The sequence below is a fragment of the Macrotis lagotis genome, chromosome 5 (genome assembly GCF_037893015.1).
Source record: "Macrotis lagotis isolate mMagLag1 chromosome 5, bilby.v1.9.chrom.fasta, whole genome shotgun sequence".
NCBI classification, from domain to species: Eukaryota; Metazoa; Chordata; class Mammalia; order Peramelemorphia; family Peramelidae; genus Macrotis; species Macrotis lagotis.
Genome location: NC_133662.1, coordinates 157,831,137 through 157,852,690, shown reverse-complemented (window position 1 = coordinate 157,852,690; position 21,554 = coordinate 157,831,137). Strand labels below are relative to the sequence as shown.

The following is a 21,554-nucleotide window of genomic DNA, read 5'->3' as shown; positions in this document are numbered from 1 at the left end:
GAAGGAAGGAAGGAAGGAAGGAAGGAAGGAAGGAAGGAAGGAAGGAAGAGAGGAAGGAAGGAAGAGAGGAAGAGAGGGAGAGACAGAGGGAGGGAAGGAGGGTGGGAGGGAGGGTAGAAGTGAAAGGTGAAAGAGAAGAATCAATGGAAATGGGAATGGAGAGAAGTAAAAATGGAGGGGGGAAATGAAAGGAAAGGGAAGGAAAAGCATGTATTAGGTGATTACTTAAAAGCAAGACTTTTTCACAAATATTACCTATTTGAACCTAACAATATCCCTGGAGATAGAAGTCATTACTATTCTCTCCCTTTAGCAGTTGGGGACAATGAAGCAGAGTTTAAGGGACTTGCCCAGGGTCATTCAGCAGGTAAATGACTAAGGGCCACTCCATTGCACTCCATTGCACCAACTACCTGCCTCTTAATGACCACATAAGAGTGATTTTAAGCAGGACTACTACACGGAAGATGAATTAGATTTACTTAACTTCTACTGCAGGGGTAGAACTAGAAGCAATGGCTAGAGGTAGTAAAAGCAAAGAATAAGACTCAGAATAAGGAAAAATAACATCATAATCAGAATGCCCAAAACTGGAAGGGGCTGCCCCAAGAGATGGTAGCAATGGAGCTCTCCAACTTAATACTAAGAAGATACTAGCCAGACACTTTGTAAAAGGACTGGTTTTTATATTTTATAATTTTCTGTTTATTTTATGATTTTCAATTACTTTTATGCATGAAGTTATGTTGTTCTGGGGGCAAAAGAATATTTTCAAGGTACCTATTTATGATTTATCTCAAGAAAAATACTAAGTATTCATTATTTTATCTACTTAACAACATGTATTAAGTAAAACAAAATACCAATACATCAACATTTGTCTTTTAATATTTATCCTTATTTTGGGGGGTTGGGCCAAGATGGCGGAGAGGAGACAGGCACAGTAGAAACACCTTAATCCTCCTTTCATCAGACTCAGCTTAAAGTTAGCTTACACACACACACACTCAGTTAACTTAAAAAACAACTTAGCTTTCAAGTTTTAAAAAGAGAAAAGGGGAGGGGGGAACAGAGACAGGGAAGAGAAGGGAAGGGAAAAGGGAAAAGGGGAAAGGGGAAAGAAAGGGGAGAAGGGTGAGTATAGAAGGGCAAAATGCACTGAAGGTGGTGGTATTCAGAAACAAAATACTGGGGAATACTGATAAAGAGGGGGAAAATACAGAGGGTAGATAGCAAGGAAGGAAATAAAGAGTTAGTAATTATAACTTTGAATGTGAATGGGATGAACTCTCCCTTAAAACATAAACAAAGAGCAGACTGGATTAAAAAAACAGAATCCTACAATATGCTGCTTACAAGAAACTCATTTGAAACAGAGAGATACAAATAGAGTAAATGTAAAAGGTTGGAGCAAAATATATTTTGCTTCAGCCAAAGTGAAAAAAAGCAGGGGTAGCAATCCTTATCTCAGACAAAGCAGCTGCAAAAATAGATAGCATTAAAAAAGATAAGGAAGGAAACTATATCCTCCTAAAAGGTACCATAGACAATAAAGTGATTTCAATACTGAATATGTATGTACCCAATGGTATAGCATCTAAATTCTTAGAAAAGAAAATGAAAGAACTACGGAAGGCATAGACACTCTCAGATTTAAATAAATTGAATCATAAAATAAACAAGAAAGAAGTTAAGGAGGTAAATAGATTGTTAGAAAATCAAGATATGATAGACTTATGAAGGAAATTGAATGGGAATAGAAAGGAATATACCTTTTTTTCCTGCAGTGGCACTTACACAAAAATTGACCATATATTAGGACATAAAAACCTAATAATCAATTGCAGAAAGGCAGAAATAGTGAATACATCTTTCTCAGATCATAAAGTAATAAAAATCATATGTAATACTGGGCCATGGAGATATAGAACTAATTAGAAACTGAATAACCTCATTTTAAAGAATGAGTGGATCAAACAACAAATTATAGAAAGAATTAAATATTTTATCCTAGATAATGATAATAATGAAACAACATACCAAAATCTACAGGATTCACTCAAAGCGGCTATCAGGGGATATATTAAATATGTAAATGCTTATATGAATAAATTACAGAAAGAGGAAATCATTGAACTAAATATGCAATTAAAAAAATTAGAGAAAGAACAAATTAAAAACCCCCAATTAAATGCCAAATTGGAAATTCTAAAAAATAAAGGAGAAATTAATAAAATTGAAAGCAAAAAACTATTGAATTAATAAATAAAACTAAGAGTTAGTTTTATTAAAAACAACAATAAAATTGATAAATCTCTGGTCAATCTGATTAAACAAAAGAAGAAAACCAAATTACTAGTATCATAAATGAAAAAAGGTGAACTCACCACCAATGAGGAGGAAATTAAAATAATAATTCAGAATTATTTTACCCAACTCTATGCCAATAAATTTGACAATCTAAGTGAAATGGATAAATATTTACAAAAAGTTGACCAGGTTAAATGAAGAGGAGATTAAATACCTAAACAACCCTCTCAAAAAAGAAATTCAACAAGCCATCACTGAACTCCCTAAGAAAAAAATCACCAGAGCCTGATGGATTCATAAGTGAATTCTAACAAATATTTAAGGAACAGTTGGTTCCAATTCTATATAAACTCATTGGAAAAGTAGGGAAAGACAAAACTCTGCCTAACTCTTACTATGACACCGATATGGTGTTGATACCTAAAACAGGAAGAGTTAAAACAGAAAGAAAACTATAGACCTAGCTCCCCAGTGAATATAGATGCAAAAATCTTTCTCTTTTTTTTAGGTTTTTGCAAGGGAAACAGAGTTAATTGGCTTGCCCAAGGCCACAAAGCTAGGTAATTATTAAGTGTCTGAAGCCAGATTTGAAATCAGGTCCTGCTGACTCCAGAATTGGTGCTCTATCCACTGCTCCACCTAGCTTTCCCTTAGATGCAAAAATCTTAAATAAAATCTTAGCAAAATGATTACAAGTTATCACTGGGATAATACATTATGACCAAGTGGGATTTATCCCAGGAATGCAGGGTTGCTTCCACACTAGAAACAATGTAAGTAGAATTAATTATATCAACAACAAACCTATCAGAAATTCCATGATTAGATCAATAGATGCTGAAAAAGCTTTTGACAAAATACAGCACCCATTCATACTTAAAACACTAGAGAGTGTAGGAATGAATTGATTGTTCCTTATTATAATAATAAGCAGTATCTATCTGAAACCATCAACAAGCATCATATTCAACGGGGAGAGGCTAAAAGCCCCAGTAAGAACAGGGGTGAAACAAGGATGCCCATTATCACCACTACTATTCAATATCATATTAGAAATGTTAGCTTGAGCAGTAAGAGAAGAAAAAAGAAATTGAAGGAATTAGAATTGGGAAGAAAGAGACAAAATTCTCACTCTTTGCAGATGACATGATGGTCTACCTAGAGAATCCCAAGAAATCATCCAGAAAACTACTGGAAACAATTAGCAACTTTAGCAAAGTTGCAGGATATAAAATAAACCCTCATAAATCCTCAACTTTTCTATATATGAATAGCAAGATACAGCAGAAAGAGATAGAAAGAGAAATTCCATTCAAAGGAATCCCAGACAATACAAAATACCTGGGAATCTATTTGCCAAAGGAGACTCAGAAACTTTTTGAAAACAATTACAAAACACTTCTCACACAAATCAAATAAGATTTAAATAACTGGGCAAACACCAACTGCTCATGGATAGTTCAAGCTAATATAATAAAAATGAAAAATCGACCAAAACTAAACTACCTGTTTAGTACCCTACCAATCAAAATTCCAAAAAAAAATTACTTTAATGAGTTAGAAAAGGTGGTAAGTAAATTCATATGGAGAAATAGAAGTCAAGAATTTCCAGGGATTCAATGAAAAAAAGTGCAAATAAGGTGGCTTAACCTTATCAGACATAAAATTATATTATGAAGCAGCAGCCATCAAAACTGCCTGGTATTGGCTAAGAAATAGAGAGGTGGACCAGTGCAATAGACTAGTGCAATAGCAGGAAGCAATTATAGTAATCTGCTGTTTGATAAACCCAAAGAGTCCAGCTATTCAATAAAAACTGCTAGGAAAATTGGAAGTTACTATGGAAGAAACTTAAAATTAGACCAACACCTCACACCCTAAACCAAGATAAGATCAAAATAGATACAGGATTTAGACATAAAAAAATACTATAAGCAAACTAGATCAAGGAGTAGTTTACCTGAGCGATCTATGGAAAGGGGAGCAGTTTATGACTAAGGAAGAGATGGAGAAATCACCAAAAACAAACTACATGATTTTGATTACATTAAATTAAAAAGCTTTTGCACAGACAAAACCACTGTAACCAAGATGAAAAGAAATGTAGTAAACTGGGAAACGATCTTTACAACCAGTATTTTGGGTTTTATTCTTAGGTTTTTGCAAGGCAAACGGGGTTAAGTGGCTTGCCCAAGGCCATACAGCTAGGAACTTATTAAGTGTCTGAGACTGGATTTGAACTCAGGTACTACTGACTCCAGGGCTAGTGCTCTATCCACCATACCACCTAGCCACCCCTACAACCAATATTTCTGACAAAGGACTCATTTCAAAAATATAGAGAGAATTGAGTCAAATTTAAAAAAAAAAAAGCTATTCCCCAGTTGACAAATGGTCAAAGGTTATGCAAAGGCAAATTACAGATGAGGAGGTCAAAGTGATCCATAGTCATATGAAAAACTGTTCTAAATCATCACTTTTTAAAGAAATGCAAATTAAAGCAACTCTGAGGTACCACCTCACACCTCTCAGACTAGTCAATATGAGCAGAAAGTACAATGATCGTTGTTGGAAGGGTTGTGGGAAATCTGGGACACTAATACATTGTTAATGGAGCACTCTGGAGACCTTTCTGGAAAGCAGTCTGGAACTATGCCCAAAGGGCAACAAAAATGTGCATACCCTTTGATTCAGCAATACCACTATTGGGGCTATACCCGGAATGATGATGAAAAAGGGTAAAACCATCACTTGTACAAAAATATTCATAGCAGCCCTGTTTGTGGTGGCAAAGAATTGGAAATCAAGTAAATGTCCTTCAATTGGGGAATGGCTTAGCAAACTGTGGTATATGTATGTATGTCATGCATACTATTATTCTATTAGAAACCAGGACAGATGGGAATTCAGGGAAGCCTGGAGGGATTTGCATGAACTGATGTTGAGTGAGATGAGCAGAACCAGAAAAACATTGTACACCCTAATAGCAACATGGGGGCGATGATTAACCTTGATTGACTTGCTTATTCCATCAGTGCAACAATCAGGGACAATTTGGAGCTGCCTAATGATGGAAAATACCATCTGTATACAGCGAAAGAACTGTGAAGTTTGAACAAAGACCACGGACTATTACCTTTAATTTAGAAAAAAAAAACTGATATCTTATTGTCTGATCTTGCTATCTCTTTTACTTTATGTTTCTTCCTTAAGGATATGATTTCTCTCTCATCACATTCAATTTGGATCAATGTATACCATGGAAACAATGTAAAAACTGGCAAATTGCCTTCTGTGGGGGTGGGGGTGGGAGGAAGGGGGAAGTAAGATTAGGGGAAAAACTGTAAAACTCAAAATAAAATCTTCAATTAAAAAATAAGTTCACAAAAATATATATCCTTATTTTTTAAGATAAGCAAACAAAAATCTCATTATATTCCATTAATATTCCATGAGCTCAAAAAAGTAAAATGGGGGCATATATCTTTTAAAAAATGGTAAATTATAATATTAGAAGATATCATTCTTATAACAATCAAATCATCTTTTTAGATGATAAATAAATATTTTTATATTTATTGAGGACCTAAAATGTCCAAAACACATCAAGCATACCTTATTCCACTTTACATTAAGAGATCTTAAGCTTTCAGAAATATGATCTCTTTCTTGCAAACTCAAACTGTTAACTAAAAGAATTTCAGGTTCTCTTTTGTTCAACCACGAAAGATTTTCCTCATGTACTTCTATCTGCTGGGTTAAATCCTAAAGGGGGCAGAAGAGAGCTTTGGTTAAAACTTAGCCACACAGGCACTAGTAGAATTACAGAAGTCCTTGTCTTTAAATTACTGATTTGGTATTTAAAATGTGCATTTATAAATATATTATACTATGTTAGGAATAATAGTATCAATGGTAAAAATAATTTCTTGTGGAATGCAGTTCTTTACATGGGAAAAAAATCTCTACCAAAAAATGCAATAGATCCACTTAAATTTATATAAAAATACCCTTAACAGAAAAATAAAACTTTAACTTTTACCTATACCTGTTATGGGACTAATTTGGACCATGGCCTGATAAAAATAATTCAAGGAATACAACTTCAAAGCTGCAATTAAAAATCAAAGTGTAATAATGCAAGGGCAATTAATGCTAAAGACTTCCAGGAGTTATTAGCCATACAACTCAATCATTTTTAAGTTTCCTAAAAGTCTAAACATGCAGGATCTTAAAAACACAGAAAGATCATGTATGATTCACAAGCCATTGATACAAAAATATCAAATCTGCTTCAAATACTGAAATTATAACATAAGGCTAATAATTCTTATGCTTTAGCAGAATCTTCTGAAAGTATAGTTTCAAGTTTTCCTTATTGTCACTTCACAGCTAAATATAAATTTTATGCACTGTCCCTTTAAAATATATCTCAGTGCTTTATATTTACCTTCAAATAAAACATTTTTCTACACCATTCTTATTCTTGCATTTCAACCCCAAAGAGAAACAAAAACAAAGGATATTATATAACTAGCCTTTAGTTCTTGGACGCTATCTTCCTTCTCTGATGAAAATGTCTTTTCCAAGGCACTTGCAGTCTTTAATAACCAGCAATTAATTTCAGACATTCTTTTTCTGAATTCCAGTAGTTGTTCATTTTCTGCTTTCATTCTAGGAAAATCATTATTGAAACATCTTAAGCTGACCAACTTGTTTGACAAATACTGTATGCACATCAAGTTAAAAGTGTCTATTCATTTTTATTAACCATATTGATAGAGTATCTTTCAAATGGGTTCAAAAGAAGTGAATTAACATTGAAAAATAGTATATCATACTTGACAATCTTGCCCTTGCTAATCTTCACTTTTTTCCCCCTCACTCAAATGCATAAAAAAATCTAAATGAACCATGCAAAAGAAAATTTTGCTTTTTTCATTCATAGTGAAATCAAAAGTATAACTTATCATACAATAAATAATACATATCTTTTACTATGTACAATTTCAAAAAAGCCAAATAATGATGTCCTAAAATACAATTTTTTTTGAAAAATTTAATTAAAAAGGAAAAAGCACCTGAGCACAATGAGGAAGAGATTTATCTATGACAGTCATATAGTCAGTATTTTGTTAGAGGAAGGAAGTGAAGCAAGTTCCAATTCCAAGAATAGTTTTCTAACCACTGTGTGAGCTTTTTTTAATCATTTTTCATTCATTTTAAATGTGTTTAAATTAGTATGAATAGTTAAGGCCTAACTAATCATTGGCCATTAATTAATAAACTATGCAGGCTACCTAATTTTACTTAGCTAGTATACAGTCTATTTATAGAATCTAAAAGGTTTAGAATCATTCAGAAGAAACAAAGTGGTATTTAACTGTATAAGTAATCAACTACTAGTCCTAAAAAATAACTAAATGGTGAATTAACATAAATCAACATAAATAATAGTAATACGAATCTAAGATGAGTTAAGATCTATATACCATGATGTAAAATTAAAAATGAACTTAGCAAATCAAATATTTCATTTATAAAAACAGAAGAAAATATTTAATTTATTGTATACATTATCATTTAAACATGCAGAAACATGAGTAGCGTTGCTTCAGGGATATCCTTTCTACAAAGATTTAGCAACTTGAAATAAAATTTGGAGTTAGTAATCCTGCAAACAGAAAAACATTATTTTGTAATGGTGATGGAGGGTGGGAGGAGGAAACTGGTAATATTTCAATTCCCATCAAGTTGGAAAGACTTCTAGGATGGACTCCACCTGTCTTTTCTAAGAAGTAATTAGCTAATTCAAAGAAGTTCTTTATAAGAAGGCTAGCCATTAGATGTCTATCTGATTGTTCATTTTTAACTTGTGATTAAGAACAGGGTCTTGAGCCCATATATTTTCCAATTACTTATTGTCAAAGAAATAAAGATCCAATCTGGATAGAATATTAATAGTCAATAAAGTATTACTCAAGTGTCACCTCCTACACAAGGCCTTTCTTTTTATCCTAGCTACTATTCCTTTCTTTATACCTCAGGTACTTTCTGTGTATATCACTTGGATTTACTTATGTTATCGATGTGTATTGTATTTCCTTTCCTTTTGTGATGCAACTGAGGTTAAATGACTTGCCCAAAGACACATGGTTGGTAAGTGTTAAGTGTCTGAGGCTGGATTTGAACTCAAGGCCTCCTGACACCAGAGCCAGTGCTCTATCCACTACATCATCTAGCTGTCCCTGTTTTTATATGTTGTTTAACCCATATAATTATCTTTGTTTCTCTAGTTCCTGGTAGAGTCCATGACATTTAGTAAATAGGCAATAAATGCTTATTCCTTTGAATTGATAATTACTAATTAATTAATTGATCCTGATGAACTGTTTATTAAATTTCTTAGTACACAATAGGCAAAGTTTCATTAATTGATATTTCATCTTCACAATTAAACTGGACAACAAAAATATATCTCTTGGATTTTGAAACTGGAAATATTGTTTTAAAATTTCCATTAACTGACAGTTCAATATTAATACATAGTATGCCTTACACATGGAAGAATTTAAACAGAAATCTCTTATGCCAGGTAATTTCAACAGTTTGACTAAAATAACATCTTGAAAGTGAATTGTAAGAATAATTTCTAATGATTTTGCTCATATGTACTCTGAAACTTTGGAAGATGTTAGTTGAATTGATATTTTTTCTCTTTTTAAAAAAAATTATTTATTTAAGGTAATGGGGTTAAGTGACTTGCCCAAATTCATGCAGTTAGCTAATTATTAAGTGTCTAAGGTGGGATTTGAACTCAAGTCCTCCTGACACCAAAGTCCGTATTCTATCCATTGAGCCACCAAGCAGCGCCCCTGATGTTTGTTTTCAAGGTAATGGATAGGACTTTTGGCATAGCACCCTCGTCCTCATTCAAGTCTCCCTAGAGTTTGAGATTTCCTCCCTTTTCCTCTCCAGAAAGATTTAACAGAGGAAATCTTCCTAAAAGTATTTAAGCCCTTTTGCCATAGAAGGAAATTCAAATGTATAAAAGAGATGTCTAGATTATACGTTCTTCTCATGACATGCTTTGAAGCTTGTTTGCAAACAACTCCAGACAGAGAAAGAGAGGGGGGGGGGGGGTAGAAGAGGAGAGGGGGGAGAGAGGAGAGAGAGAGAGAGAGAGAGAGAGAGAGAGAGAGAGAGAGAGAGAGAGAGAAGGGGGAGTGTATTCTGGCTTAAAGATTCTGAAACAGATTAAACATATGCCATCTCTCAAACAACTGCAGAATATCACATTTACAAAATAAGTACTAAGAGGACACAGTATTTTCAACTTCACACACTTTGTGAAGAGTTATATTTAGGAATATTTCTAACATTTCATTTGAGGGAATTGCCCCTTGATTGGAGAATGGCTGAACAAATTGTAGTATGTGATTGAAATGAAATGCTGTTCTATTATGGGAAATGATGAACAGGATGCTCTCAGGAAAAAAAAATTGTATGAGAAGAGGCAAGTACTGTATACAAAGTAATAGCAATAGTGTAGCATGATCAGCTGTGACAAATTTACCTTTACTCAGCAATGCTGACCCAAGAGAACTCTGAAGAACTTATGAAAAAGAATATCATACATCCCAAAGAAAGAGGTGGTGGTGGTGGTGTCTGTATACAGACTAAAGCGTGCTTTTTTATTAACTTTATTTTTCCTGAGGGTTTTCTTTTTTTCTTTGGTGGGGGGAGTTATGGTTACTTTTCCAAGATGACTATTGTGATAATGTTTTCCATGACTACACATTTTTCTTTTTTAGATTTTTCAAGGCAATGGGATTAAGTGGCTTGCCCAAGGCCACATGGCTAGGTAATTATTAAGTGTCTGAGGTCAGATTTGAACCCAGGTACTCCTGACTCCAAGGCGGGTGCTCTATTCACTGTGCCACCTAGCCACCCCATGACTACACATTTTTAACTTATATCTAGTAACTTGCTTTCTCAATGAGGGGGATTGGAGTGCACAAAAAAAGGGAAAGAATTGGGAGAAGCTACCATTATAAATGAAAGGAAGGACTGACTTTCATTAAGGTAAAACAAAAAAGAATATCAAAGCTAAAAAATAAAAAATAAATAAAAGATCATGACATTCAGGGGGAAATGTACCATAGGTACATATAAAATAAATGTCAGACAATTTTCTAACACCTGAGAACATCTGTTTTCTAAAGATTTTCTGCAAAATGTAATTTTCTAGAGCCTCCAGTGATGACTGAGATACCTTTGCTGCCTCTCCATCACTTCTGTCACAATTGAGTCCCAGCGTTTGTTGAGGCCTGATAGCTTGTCTTGCAAGAAGCTTCCATCTGAAGTGGAGAGTTTCTGAATGATGGCTTCACCAGTTTGGTTTAATGATGAAAAGCTAGGCTGGTGGGTGCTAACTCCCTCTTCAAGCTCCTGTCACAGATGCAAAAGCGAAGATAAATTCTAATGTTAGATTAAATGTTTCAAAATTCTCAAAACACCTAGGTATTATGGTGTTAAGTGCTGCAGAAACCTCTAAATGCTAAAATTAACACAGAAAACACATTCTCATTAGCTTTTTTTTAAAACACTCAGAATTTCAAAGGAACGAATAAATGTACTTTAAGAGCTAATTCAGATTTATTCACTTTATTAGATTAAAAATAAAGCAGGACAGGAAAACTTTACAATATAAAAGGAAGCCTATAAAAAGAGTTAGATGAAAACCAATCATCTTTAATTAATAAAAACCTTGCTTCAATTATATCTACAATTGTTTTTATGAGACTTTTTTATTAATTGCCTTCTAATCATAATCATAAGTTTTAATATGTTACTTATTTTGACACAATTATCAATGAGCCATAAAAATAACAATGCAAATATAAATAAAGTTGCTTTTTTTTAATTTCAGGTTCAAGTTTCTTATTCATAAAAAATTCTTATGGAAAAAAGAGTAGAGAGGGTGATAAGAGAACATAAATAAATGTTTATCACTAAATAAAAATTCAGATGAAGATAATGTCAAAATAAAAACATTTCCTTTATTTTCTCTTTCAGACTTTAGAGTTAAAAGCATGTACAAAACATCTAAAAAATTAAATTTTACTTTTATAAATAGTCTAAATTAAGATTTCTTTATTGTTTGTTAAATTATGTATTATTTATTAAATTAAAATTTGTTATTATAAAAGACTATCTCAACAAGAATTATTTTCCTAGTGTTACTTTATAAACTACTCAAATGACTCAAGAATACTTCCCTCTACAATAATCAGTGAAAATGCTAACAAACTTACAAGTAAAGCCCTTAAATATTTAAGGCTATAAAATACAAATTTACTTAAATTATTAAGTAAAATAACTTCACAGGAAAAAGAGTTTAGGGACCTAATTTGGTAATTAGAAATGGCTACCATAAAAGATCACAATTTGTTAATATCACTATGCAGAGAAAACCCTGATTAAAAAGGCAAACCTTCCCTATCACCCTTACTCTATTAAAAAAAAAAAAAAGAATTTTAAACTATTCCAAGTTAAGCTCATATCTGACAAAAGTAATTGCAAAATTATCTATATATGTTTGTGGATGTTTTTAACATATAAAAAAGACTAAAACAACTTGCACACTACCAAAACCTCATTTATAAGTTAATGCAAGTATCTGACTAATAAATCCTGGTCTGACAAAGCAGCCCCTACCTGCTGATGTATCCTGGCCTTCTCTATATCCAAGTTGCCATCTGCAGTATGTGCATCAGCCAGTAACTGTTCAGCTTCTGCCACCCACTGGGTGAGGTCATTCAGGTCACAATGGAAGTGTCTCCATTCTTCCACAGTTCGATCAAAACGACTTTTAGAAAATAAATTTTAAAGTGGTGAGTGTTTTTTCTCCACTGCAATGCATTGGAATGTTTTGGTTTGTAGTTAGCATGAAAAGCAACTTTTTGACTATAAGTTTTAAAGATAAGTAGATTCCCTAATTATAATTAATAAAAGAATGTCTCAGAATTCTAGACAAATCTTCCATTCTGGAAAGAACTTCTAATAATTATGGATAAATATATATTACACAATGCTGATTAGTTCTTTTATAATTAATTAGGGGGAATTAAAATAATTTTTAAGCTTTTTTAATAAAAATGTAACAATTCATAATAACTTGTTTGACAAACCATAATGTTCCAAAGAACTGTAATTGATAGTTCCTTCAAAAAAAATTATCTAACATTATCATTTTCACATAATACCATCAAATAACTTCTAAACTGGAGTGTATCAATGCTTGATTATGCTAATTTTCAAAATTGTCTCTAGCTCAGAATAAAAGGATGATTAATAGTAGTCAAACTGATCCAATGACCTTCAAATTTTAAAAATGGGACCACTTTTGTTAACTCATAAAACTGTGTAATGTCAGGCTCATTTTGAAAACTCAAATAACTGGGGCTATAAAAGTAAACAAGAACAAAGATTAATCTATGTTAGCAAGCAAAACATTACAAGAAAATACTTCCTCATCACCCCTATGCTCCCTCCCCCATTTTATTTCTTCATTTATTTTTGCAAAAAATTCCAACAGGTGCTAAAATGGAAAAATAAAATAAAAATGGTTCATGAAACAAAATGCAAACATGGGCAATAGCTACCCTGTGGAAACATTAACCAAAATATATGAAAATGTTAATGAACCCATCTGGCAGCAATAATGGAAATAAATACAGTGATTTCAGTTTCTGAACACTTTCCTGGTGAAAGCAACATTTATTCATCCTGCAGTTGTCTATTGAGTCTTTTAAAACATTTCTTTTATAATAAAAAAGAAATTAAATCCTTTTTTCATTTGGTGACTTGCATGTTTAAAATCCTCAAATATTCAAATTCTACACTATATTAAAAATATCAACTGTTCGTATACCTAGAAGGTTATAATTATGATCATGAAACCGTTAAGGTTCATAGCATAGCAATAATAGGAATGTTATTTAGGTAATTACACAGAGAAAGGCATATTTAGCTTTAATTACCCTGTACTATAAAAAGAGAGATTAGTAAAAATGCTAGCATTTTGGCATATTCAAGGAGTCTTTAAACATTTCATATATATATATATATATATATATATATATATATATATATATATATATATATATATACACACCTCTCCACAATGTGAAAAGCTTTAATGGGTTAGGATTATATAGGATTATAAAATTATATTACATTAGTTCACTAGCATATTATTAACCTATCCTATTAAAACATCCCATCACCGTGGCCAAAATATGTGTAAATGCTCTTCCTCTATAAAAGGCTTCTAGTAAATGCAAATTGTCACTAGATATGCCAGGGTGGCTAAACTATAATAACCACTATAAAATGAGTACAATATATATAAGTCATCAAGAAAAGATGATGGAAAGAAACTGGGGACATGTCTAAAATACTGAATTCTGGAAAACTGGACTCTTCAAGGCAAGGTCCTATAAAGAGGTGGTAAGGCACAAAGGGAAAAATAAAACAACCCTGTCTCTTGAATTCAAAGGTATGAGTGGCTATCAAACATATGACATTCTTATTTGCATGATCTTGTTAACTCATTTTACCTTAACTAAGCTTCATTTTCCTGAACAGTAAAATGGGAGTCAGTGGGCATGAGGTGGGAGTGGAGGGGAGGAGAATGGCTGGAACAAATGGTATTTAAGTTTCCTTCAAATTCTATATCTATGAACCTATAAAGCAATGTTCATGATTGCACAAGCAAGTTTACAGAATAAAAATATTAATTAAACTAGGTAACCTACAAATATTTAATAAAGCTTTAACAGACTACCCTAATCCAAATTAAATGGCATGTCTAAGTCTTTAATTGGTAGGATATATGAAAAAAAAAAGGATTCCTAAAATCACTGACCATGATTTTCAATGATCAACTTAACTTTAGAAGGTACATTTGAAGTAATCTACTCCAATATATGCCTGAATAACCTCAAGGTAAGATCTTTCTGAACAATTCCAGTAATAAAATCAAATGTTAGTTTGGGGCAGTTCAGTTCTGAGAAAGTATTTTCTAATAATATCGGTCTGCTACTTCCACTTCCAACATAAGGAGATACAAAACAGAAAAAGGAAATGTATTTCATATGAAAACTCTTTGAATATTTGAATATAAGCAAATGCTCACTAAACTAACCTTACAACTGGCTAAACATGAACTGCTTCGACCAGTTCCTCATATGGCACTGCTTTCATCTTTGTTCAACATCTTCTAAGTACCCCACAGTTAGAGTAATAGTCAGAAATAAACATAATATAAAGAATGTAACCTGACCAAGGTAAAAGTAGCAATAGTTTCCCTTCATATTCAATATTCTGCTTCCATAAATGTATTCTAAAATCACCTAATAGTATGTTCAAAATCCAATAATTACTATTTACTGATACTCTCTAACAAAGGTTTCCCCTATCCTGTATACGCAGAGATGCTTTTGGAAATTAATTCATCCCATTAGATTAAACTCCCAAGGGAATTTGTAAAATCTGTGAAGTGAGGCAAAATCATTCAATTACATGAAAAATGGGGGCAAATACAAATGAGATTACAGACTCAAGAGCAAATATGGCATATTAGTGGTCATTTATTACAACCCTCTATACCTGGGAGGACAATGAGGCTTGGAGAGTTGATGCAACTTGTTCAGTGGTCACACAGCTGGTAAGGGGAAAAGTCTCTAATGAAGGCAATTGATGATTCTATAATATTTTTCTATTCTATCTATTACTAAAAATTTGTGTTTTTGTTGAAAATTATATTATATATCAGATTTATATATGATTACTCCACATTAAAAAACAAAATTAAAAATAATAGAGGTAATACCATAATAATAATAACATAGAGGTAAGTAGTGAGTTTTACTTGGGGGCACTGATGGGAGTAGGTTTGTTTAATTGCTCAGCATAGATTTTTTATTTCATTGGTGTACAGTCCTCCCAGTAAAGAAATCCTAACAATGATTAGTAACCAGTTTGCCAGCTAAGAAAGAGATCTGAAATATTGAAATACTCTATAATTGCCCAGGATTTCACAATCACTATCAAGCAGAGATAAAGCTTGAACCTTGGTATAACTGAATTCAAAGCAAGATCTCTCAATCCCCTAACTCATTACATCTCAAAATATGATTATAAAAAGCAATATAAAATTTTGAACACCTGCCTCTAAAAATTGTTCTGAGGAAAAACTTTTTTTCCTTCTCCCTGAGAGTGGCAATCTCAGATTTTTGAAGGACTGACAGACCACTGACCAAGGTACCATTTTAGTGACCATGTATTTTTAAGGTAGCACTTTTAGAGGAAGCAACTGGCAATACCTTTGTGTTCCAGCTATCATGTAAAAAGATTTCAATTTTTTACTTTTCCATAGGACAATAAATAAATAACTTTTCAAATTGCAGTTCCTTCAAATTTAAGCCTCAAGTAGCCATGAAGAACGCTATGTTATGTGTGGAAGATCCATTAAAAAAGGCAATAGATCTCAAGAAATTCATAGTCTAATAGGGAAGAAAATATGCAAACAAAAGGAGACAGGCAAATCATATATACTCAAGAGAGTGAAGTAATTAGAATTAATAGGCGTCAAAAAAGGAATCCTGTGGAGGATAGGATTTTACATGGTATTTAAAGGAAACCAGAAGTCAGGTGACTGAGATGAGGAAAGGAACAAATTTCAAGCATGAGGAATAGCCTATGAAAAATTCAAAGTTGAGAAATAAAGAGCTTTTTTATTCCAGAAGTATCAAAGAGACCAGTGTCACTGGATCACAGGGTACATGTTGGGAGGGGATTATAAAATATAAGAAAACTGGAAAAGTGGGCCAAGCTATGAAAGCTTTGAAAACCTAACAGAAGAGAGTATTATTTTTTTATTTCAAAAGTAACATGGAACATTTGCTGAAAAGGCAGGTGGTGACATGAGCAGATATACCATTGAGGAAGACTAATTCTAATAGATGAGTGCAGGATAGTCTGTCGTAGAGTAATCCCTTTGGCTGGGAGACCAAATAGAAAGATATTGCAATGAGGTAAGTGTTGACAAAAGAGTAAGGGAAATCTTTAGAGAGACGGGGGCATATACAAGAGATGTGACAAAGAAAATCAATAGGCGTTGGCAACAGATTATTTATAATGGAAGGAGGGTATGAGAAGGTGGAAGGGTCAAAGAGGGATCTAGTTTGGGTTGCATTAGAGACTGTTGTTGGCTATGTGAATTTATGTATTCAGCAGCTCTGGTCTATGTGATCCTGTCTGTCCATGTTTGTTGCACAAATGAGACTGAAAAAGAGATATGATAGAAAGGAGAACTAGGAAAGAGAGGTCATGAGAGAGAAGGATATCAAGGACATGACAGCAATAGAACCAAAACAGCAGAGAAATCAAAATGAATGTAGGTTGAGAAAACAGGAAAGGTAGGAAGGGGCTAGGTTATGAAAGATTTTGAATGACAAAGGATTTTGTATCTCCTCCTACAGACAATAGACAATACAGACAATATCAGAATTTATTAAGCAGGGGATATGGACTTAGACCTAGATTTGAGGAAAATCACTTTAGTGACTGAATGGAGGATGGACTAGATTTGGGGATACCTGAGTTAGATAGACCTACTAGGCAGCATATTGCAATAATCCAGGCATAATGTAATGAGATCCTACATTGGAATGGTGGAATGTTTGAGAGATGATGGGCCTTTCCAAGAGTTTAAATATATGAGTGAGATATAGTGAGGAATGCAGGATGACTTCTAGGTTATGAATTAGAAAGACTGGAAACATGGTGTTGCCTTGGGGAAGAGAGTTTAGGAGGAAAAATATAGAATTCCAATTTGGACATATGAGTTTAGGATATCTAATTAAGATCCAGTTCAAGATTTTTGAAAGACAAGATGCATCATCACCTGTCATATGGGCATCTCAACCTGGATGGATCTCAAATTCTACATATCCCAAACAGAACATGTTACTTGTCTACCTAAATACTCTCTATTAAAATTCTCTCAATTTTTAGCATCCTCTTATTACCCACATACTTAACCTCATTTTCATCTTCACTTCTGAAACTATCAATCACCTCATATATTGAACACAAAGCCATATTTTATCACTTCTACCTTTATATAAGTTCTTTCATGTAACTACTCTAGTTCATGTTCTCATTCCTTCTCACCTAGATGATTGTGATAACTTTTTAACTATTGTCCTCTTTTCAAATCATATCCCTCTACATTTTACCTTATGCTAAGCTGCCAAGGTGATTTTTTCAAAGGGCATTTTATGCTGTACCATGTCTCTACTCAATTATGATCTAGCACCTCCCTCTTGCTTCCATGATCAAATATAAACTGTTCAAAATGCAACTCATTTCTAGCTTTCTTAAACTTTATTATCCAACATAAACATTTTTTGTAGTTTCTAGAATATGACACTCCATCTCTCAATGACCACCATCATGCCTGAATTGCCCTGTCACCTTTCCTTTATAATATAGTTACCCTGGCTTCCTACAAGAATTAGAACAATCTCTCTAATGAACACTGATGCGATCAACAGAGTTTTTCTTAAAATAATAAGAAACATTTATCTAAAACCATCAATAAACATTTCATATAGGGCTGGCTAGGTTGCACAATGGATAGAGTACCAGCCCTGGAGTCAAGAGTACCTGAGTTCAAATCCAGCCTCAGACACTTAATAACTACCTAGCTGTGTGGCCTTGGGCAAGCCACTTAACCCCATTTGCCTTGCAAAAACCTAAAAATATAAAAAAATAAAAAACAAACATATATAATGGGGATAAACTAGGAACATTTCCAATAGGATCAAGGTGAAACAAGGTTGCCCATTATCACCACTATTGTTCAAATTAGAATAAGAAATTGCTAGTTTTAGCAATAAGAGAAGAAAAAGAAATTGAAGGAATTAGACTTGGCAATGAGGAAACAAAACTTTCCCTCTTTGCAGACAATATGATAATATACTTGGAAAGTCAACTAGAAAACTATTTGAAACATTAACTTCAGCAAAGTAGTAGGATATAGAATAAATTCTCATAATTCATCAATCTTTTTCTGTCTCTGTGTCTCTGTCTCTGTCTCTCTTTACATATATATATGTATACACACACACACACACACACACACACACACACACACACACACACACACACGAGAACAACAAAGTCCAAAGGCAAAAGATAGAAAGACAAATTCCATTTAAACTAACTGTAGACAATATAAAATACATGGGAATCTACCTCCCAAGAAAAGCTCTGAAACTATTTGAACATAATGACTAAATACTTTTCACACAAATAAAATCAGATCAAACAACTAGAAAAACAACAAATGCTCTTGTCTAGGCTGAGCTAATATATTAAAAATGACAATTCTACCCAAATTAAATTTTTTATTCGGTACCATAGCAATCAAAACACCAAAAATCTATTTTACAGAGGAAGAAAAAAATAGTAACAAAATTAAATAAATAAGTAGTTTCCAAATGAAGAAATTAAAGTTATACATAATTATTTGAAAAAATTCTATAAATCATCGTTGATTAGTGAAATGCAAATTAAAACAACTATAAGTACCACAGCTCACACTTCTCAGATTGACTAAGATGACAAAAAGGGGAAATGATCAATATTGGAGATGCTACGGGAAGATTGGGACATCAATGCACTGTGGTGGAGTTGTGAATTAATCCAATCAAGAAGTCCAAAGAGCATACCCATAGTAGACCTATAGCCAAAAGAATTATAAAAACATGATAAAAGCCTCACATGTTAAAAAATATATCAACTCTTTTTGTAGTGGCAAAGAATTGAAAATTGAGAGCATACCCCTCAATTGGGGAATGGCTGAAAAGTATATTAATGTTACAGAGTACTACTGTTCTGTAAGAAAAGATGAAAGGTCAGATTCTAGAAATCAAGTATAGAATTATATGAACTGATGATAAGTGAAAGGAGCAGAAACAAGAGAACACTGTATGAATTAACAACCTCATGAACTGATTGACTATGATGAATGCACCAACTCTCAGAAGTTTGAAGATTCAGGACAACCCTGAGAGACTTGTTATGGATAATGTCATCCACATAAAGAGCAAAACAAAACAAAGCAAACAAAAAAAAAAAACCCTAATCTGAATGGATACTAAATTCACTTTTTTTTAAAAACTTCTCATATTTTACAGATTAATATACAAATATATTAAACACAAAAGTACAAGTACAACTTTTTTACTAAACTGTTCATCACAGAAGGGAAAGAGATGGGAAGGAAAGGTAGAAAAATGAGCAATTTATAAATATGCAATTGGAAGAATGATGAAACTTCCATAATAAGTAATTAGAAAAATAAAATATTTTTGAAAATAATAATTAGACCTAATCTTACATTCTATAGGAGGACTTCCACAGTCTTCTTAGTTGCTAATATCTTATCCTCTTATATCTTTTCTTGTTGTTGAGTCATTTCAGTCAAGTCCAACTCTCCATGAACCTATTAGGAGTTATCTTGGCAAAGATACTGGAGTGGTTTGCCATTTCAACCTCCAGTTCATTTAACAAATGAGAAAACTAAGGAAAACAGAATTATGTGACTTACCCAGGGTCACACAGCTAAGACCGAATTTGAACTCTGGTCTTCCTAATTCCAGACACAGCACTCTATCCACCATTACACCTAGCTGCCATCTCTCTTAGCTTGCTTTCTATACATATTATATAACCCTTTACATGCTGTCAATTCCATTAGACTATGAGTTACTTAAGGACAGGTAAAGGATTTTTACCTTTCTTCAAAGGTTTGAACAACTACATTCTAATGATCTAAATGACTAATATAAAATAACTATTATTCAGGGAAAAACGTTTTTTGAAATCACTTGATCTCAGTAGGAAAAACTAACTTAAAACAAATACTTGTTCAAAGTTGTATTTCTTTCTCCTACCATGTGTCGTTTAACAAATATCTGAAAGTGTTTAATATGTGAATTGCTTTGTCTCTTGCTTTCCTTTACTGGAAAGTACATCTCTGGACTCACAACTTAATCATTCCAATTAGTATGTATGAGTAAAGGAAAATCAAAGTAGCTATCTTTAATATGAGCTTCAGTTTGGTACAGAAAAAGTTAAAAGAACTGGCTGTAAAAAAATTTCTAATTACAAATTAAGTTCATTATTCATGGTATCTTTTTTTGGTCAAAGATCAGATAAAGCACCAAACTGGAAGATAAATATTATTTTTAGAGAAATGGATTTAAGTCAATTAGACCCACGTCCAAGAGCCATCTCTACTACATGTGTCCATGGGGAAGTCTTTAACCTTGATAGTAACCCAGAAATCTCTCTACAAAACACATACAGAAGTATACTGGTTCAGAGAGCTTCCATATAAATGAGTTTCTTACAAAAAAATGAAATAACAAGTCTATCCCACTTCCTTCAAAAAATTCACAGAAATTTTAAAAACTTAGTAAAAATTTAGAAAAACCTTTTCCCTTTTTCTGAGCCATTATTTTGATAAAAAATATTGATTTTCATTCTCCCTAATTTATTATATTTATTTAATTAAACAATTTTTCCAAAAATACTTGTCATACAATTATCACCCCACCCACACATACACACAAAATTATATGCTGAAAATTTATAACAATTATAGATGCCCTCTAATTTTCTTTAAAGTGGATTTGGGTAAGAAGAAAAAAATGTAGTCATCTAACCTTTGTGGGAAGAATGTGTTTTCAAGATCTTTCAGCCTACACTTATTTTTTTTAAAGTCCTTAATACTAAATATGAGCTAAAATAGACTTACCCTTTATGATCATTGTACCTTCTATTCAGTCTGTCCCACTTTGCATTCAACTGGGTCAATCTATCCCCAATCTGAATAGCTTCAGGTCCAGAAACATCAAGTATAACATCAGGCTGCTTCTCATGAATAGCTGCAATCTGTTCTCCAAGTTTGTCCAGGAGATCTTTGATGTTCTTTAAACAGAATTTCAGAAGAGAACTGGGTTTAGATGCCACTAGTAACAATTATCATATTAGATATATAACCTTGGGCAAGTCATTTAACCTCTCAAGTCTCAGTCTCCTCAACTTGTAAGGATCATAATAATAATAACAGCTGCAGGACCTACCATATAGGACTGTTTTAT

General features: G+C 32.9%; 1 protein-coding gene across 3 annotated transcripts in view; it reads right to left on the bottom strand.

The window, feature by feature from the left end:
• Positions 1 to 21,554, bottom strand: part of UTRN (utrophin) — a 435,226-nt gene that overhangs the window by 331,040 nt on the left and 82,632 nt on the right. For all 3 annotated transcript variants that reach the window (XM_074187765.1, XM_074187767.1, XM_074187766.1), the window contains 5 exons: positions 21,209 to 21,381; positions 12,031 to 12,181; positions 10,586 to 10,761; positions 6,849 to 6,984; positions 5,926 to 6,075 (listed from right to left, as the gene is read on the bottom strand). In XM_074187765.1, coding sequence (XP_074043866.1) covers positions 5,926 to 6,075; positions 6,849 to 6,984; positions 10,586 to 10,761; positions 12,031 to 12,181; positions 21,209 to 21,381 — 786 coding nt within the window. The remainder of the gene's footprint in view (positions 1 to 5,925; positions 6,076 to 6,848; positions 6,985 to 10,585; positions 10,762 to 12,030; positions 12,182 to 21,208; positions 21,382 to 21,554) is intronic.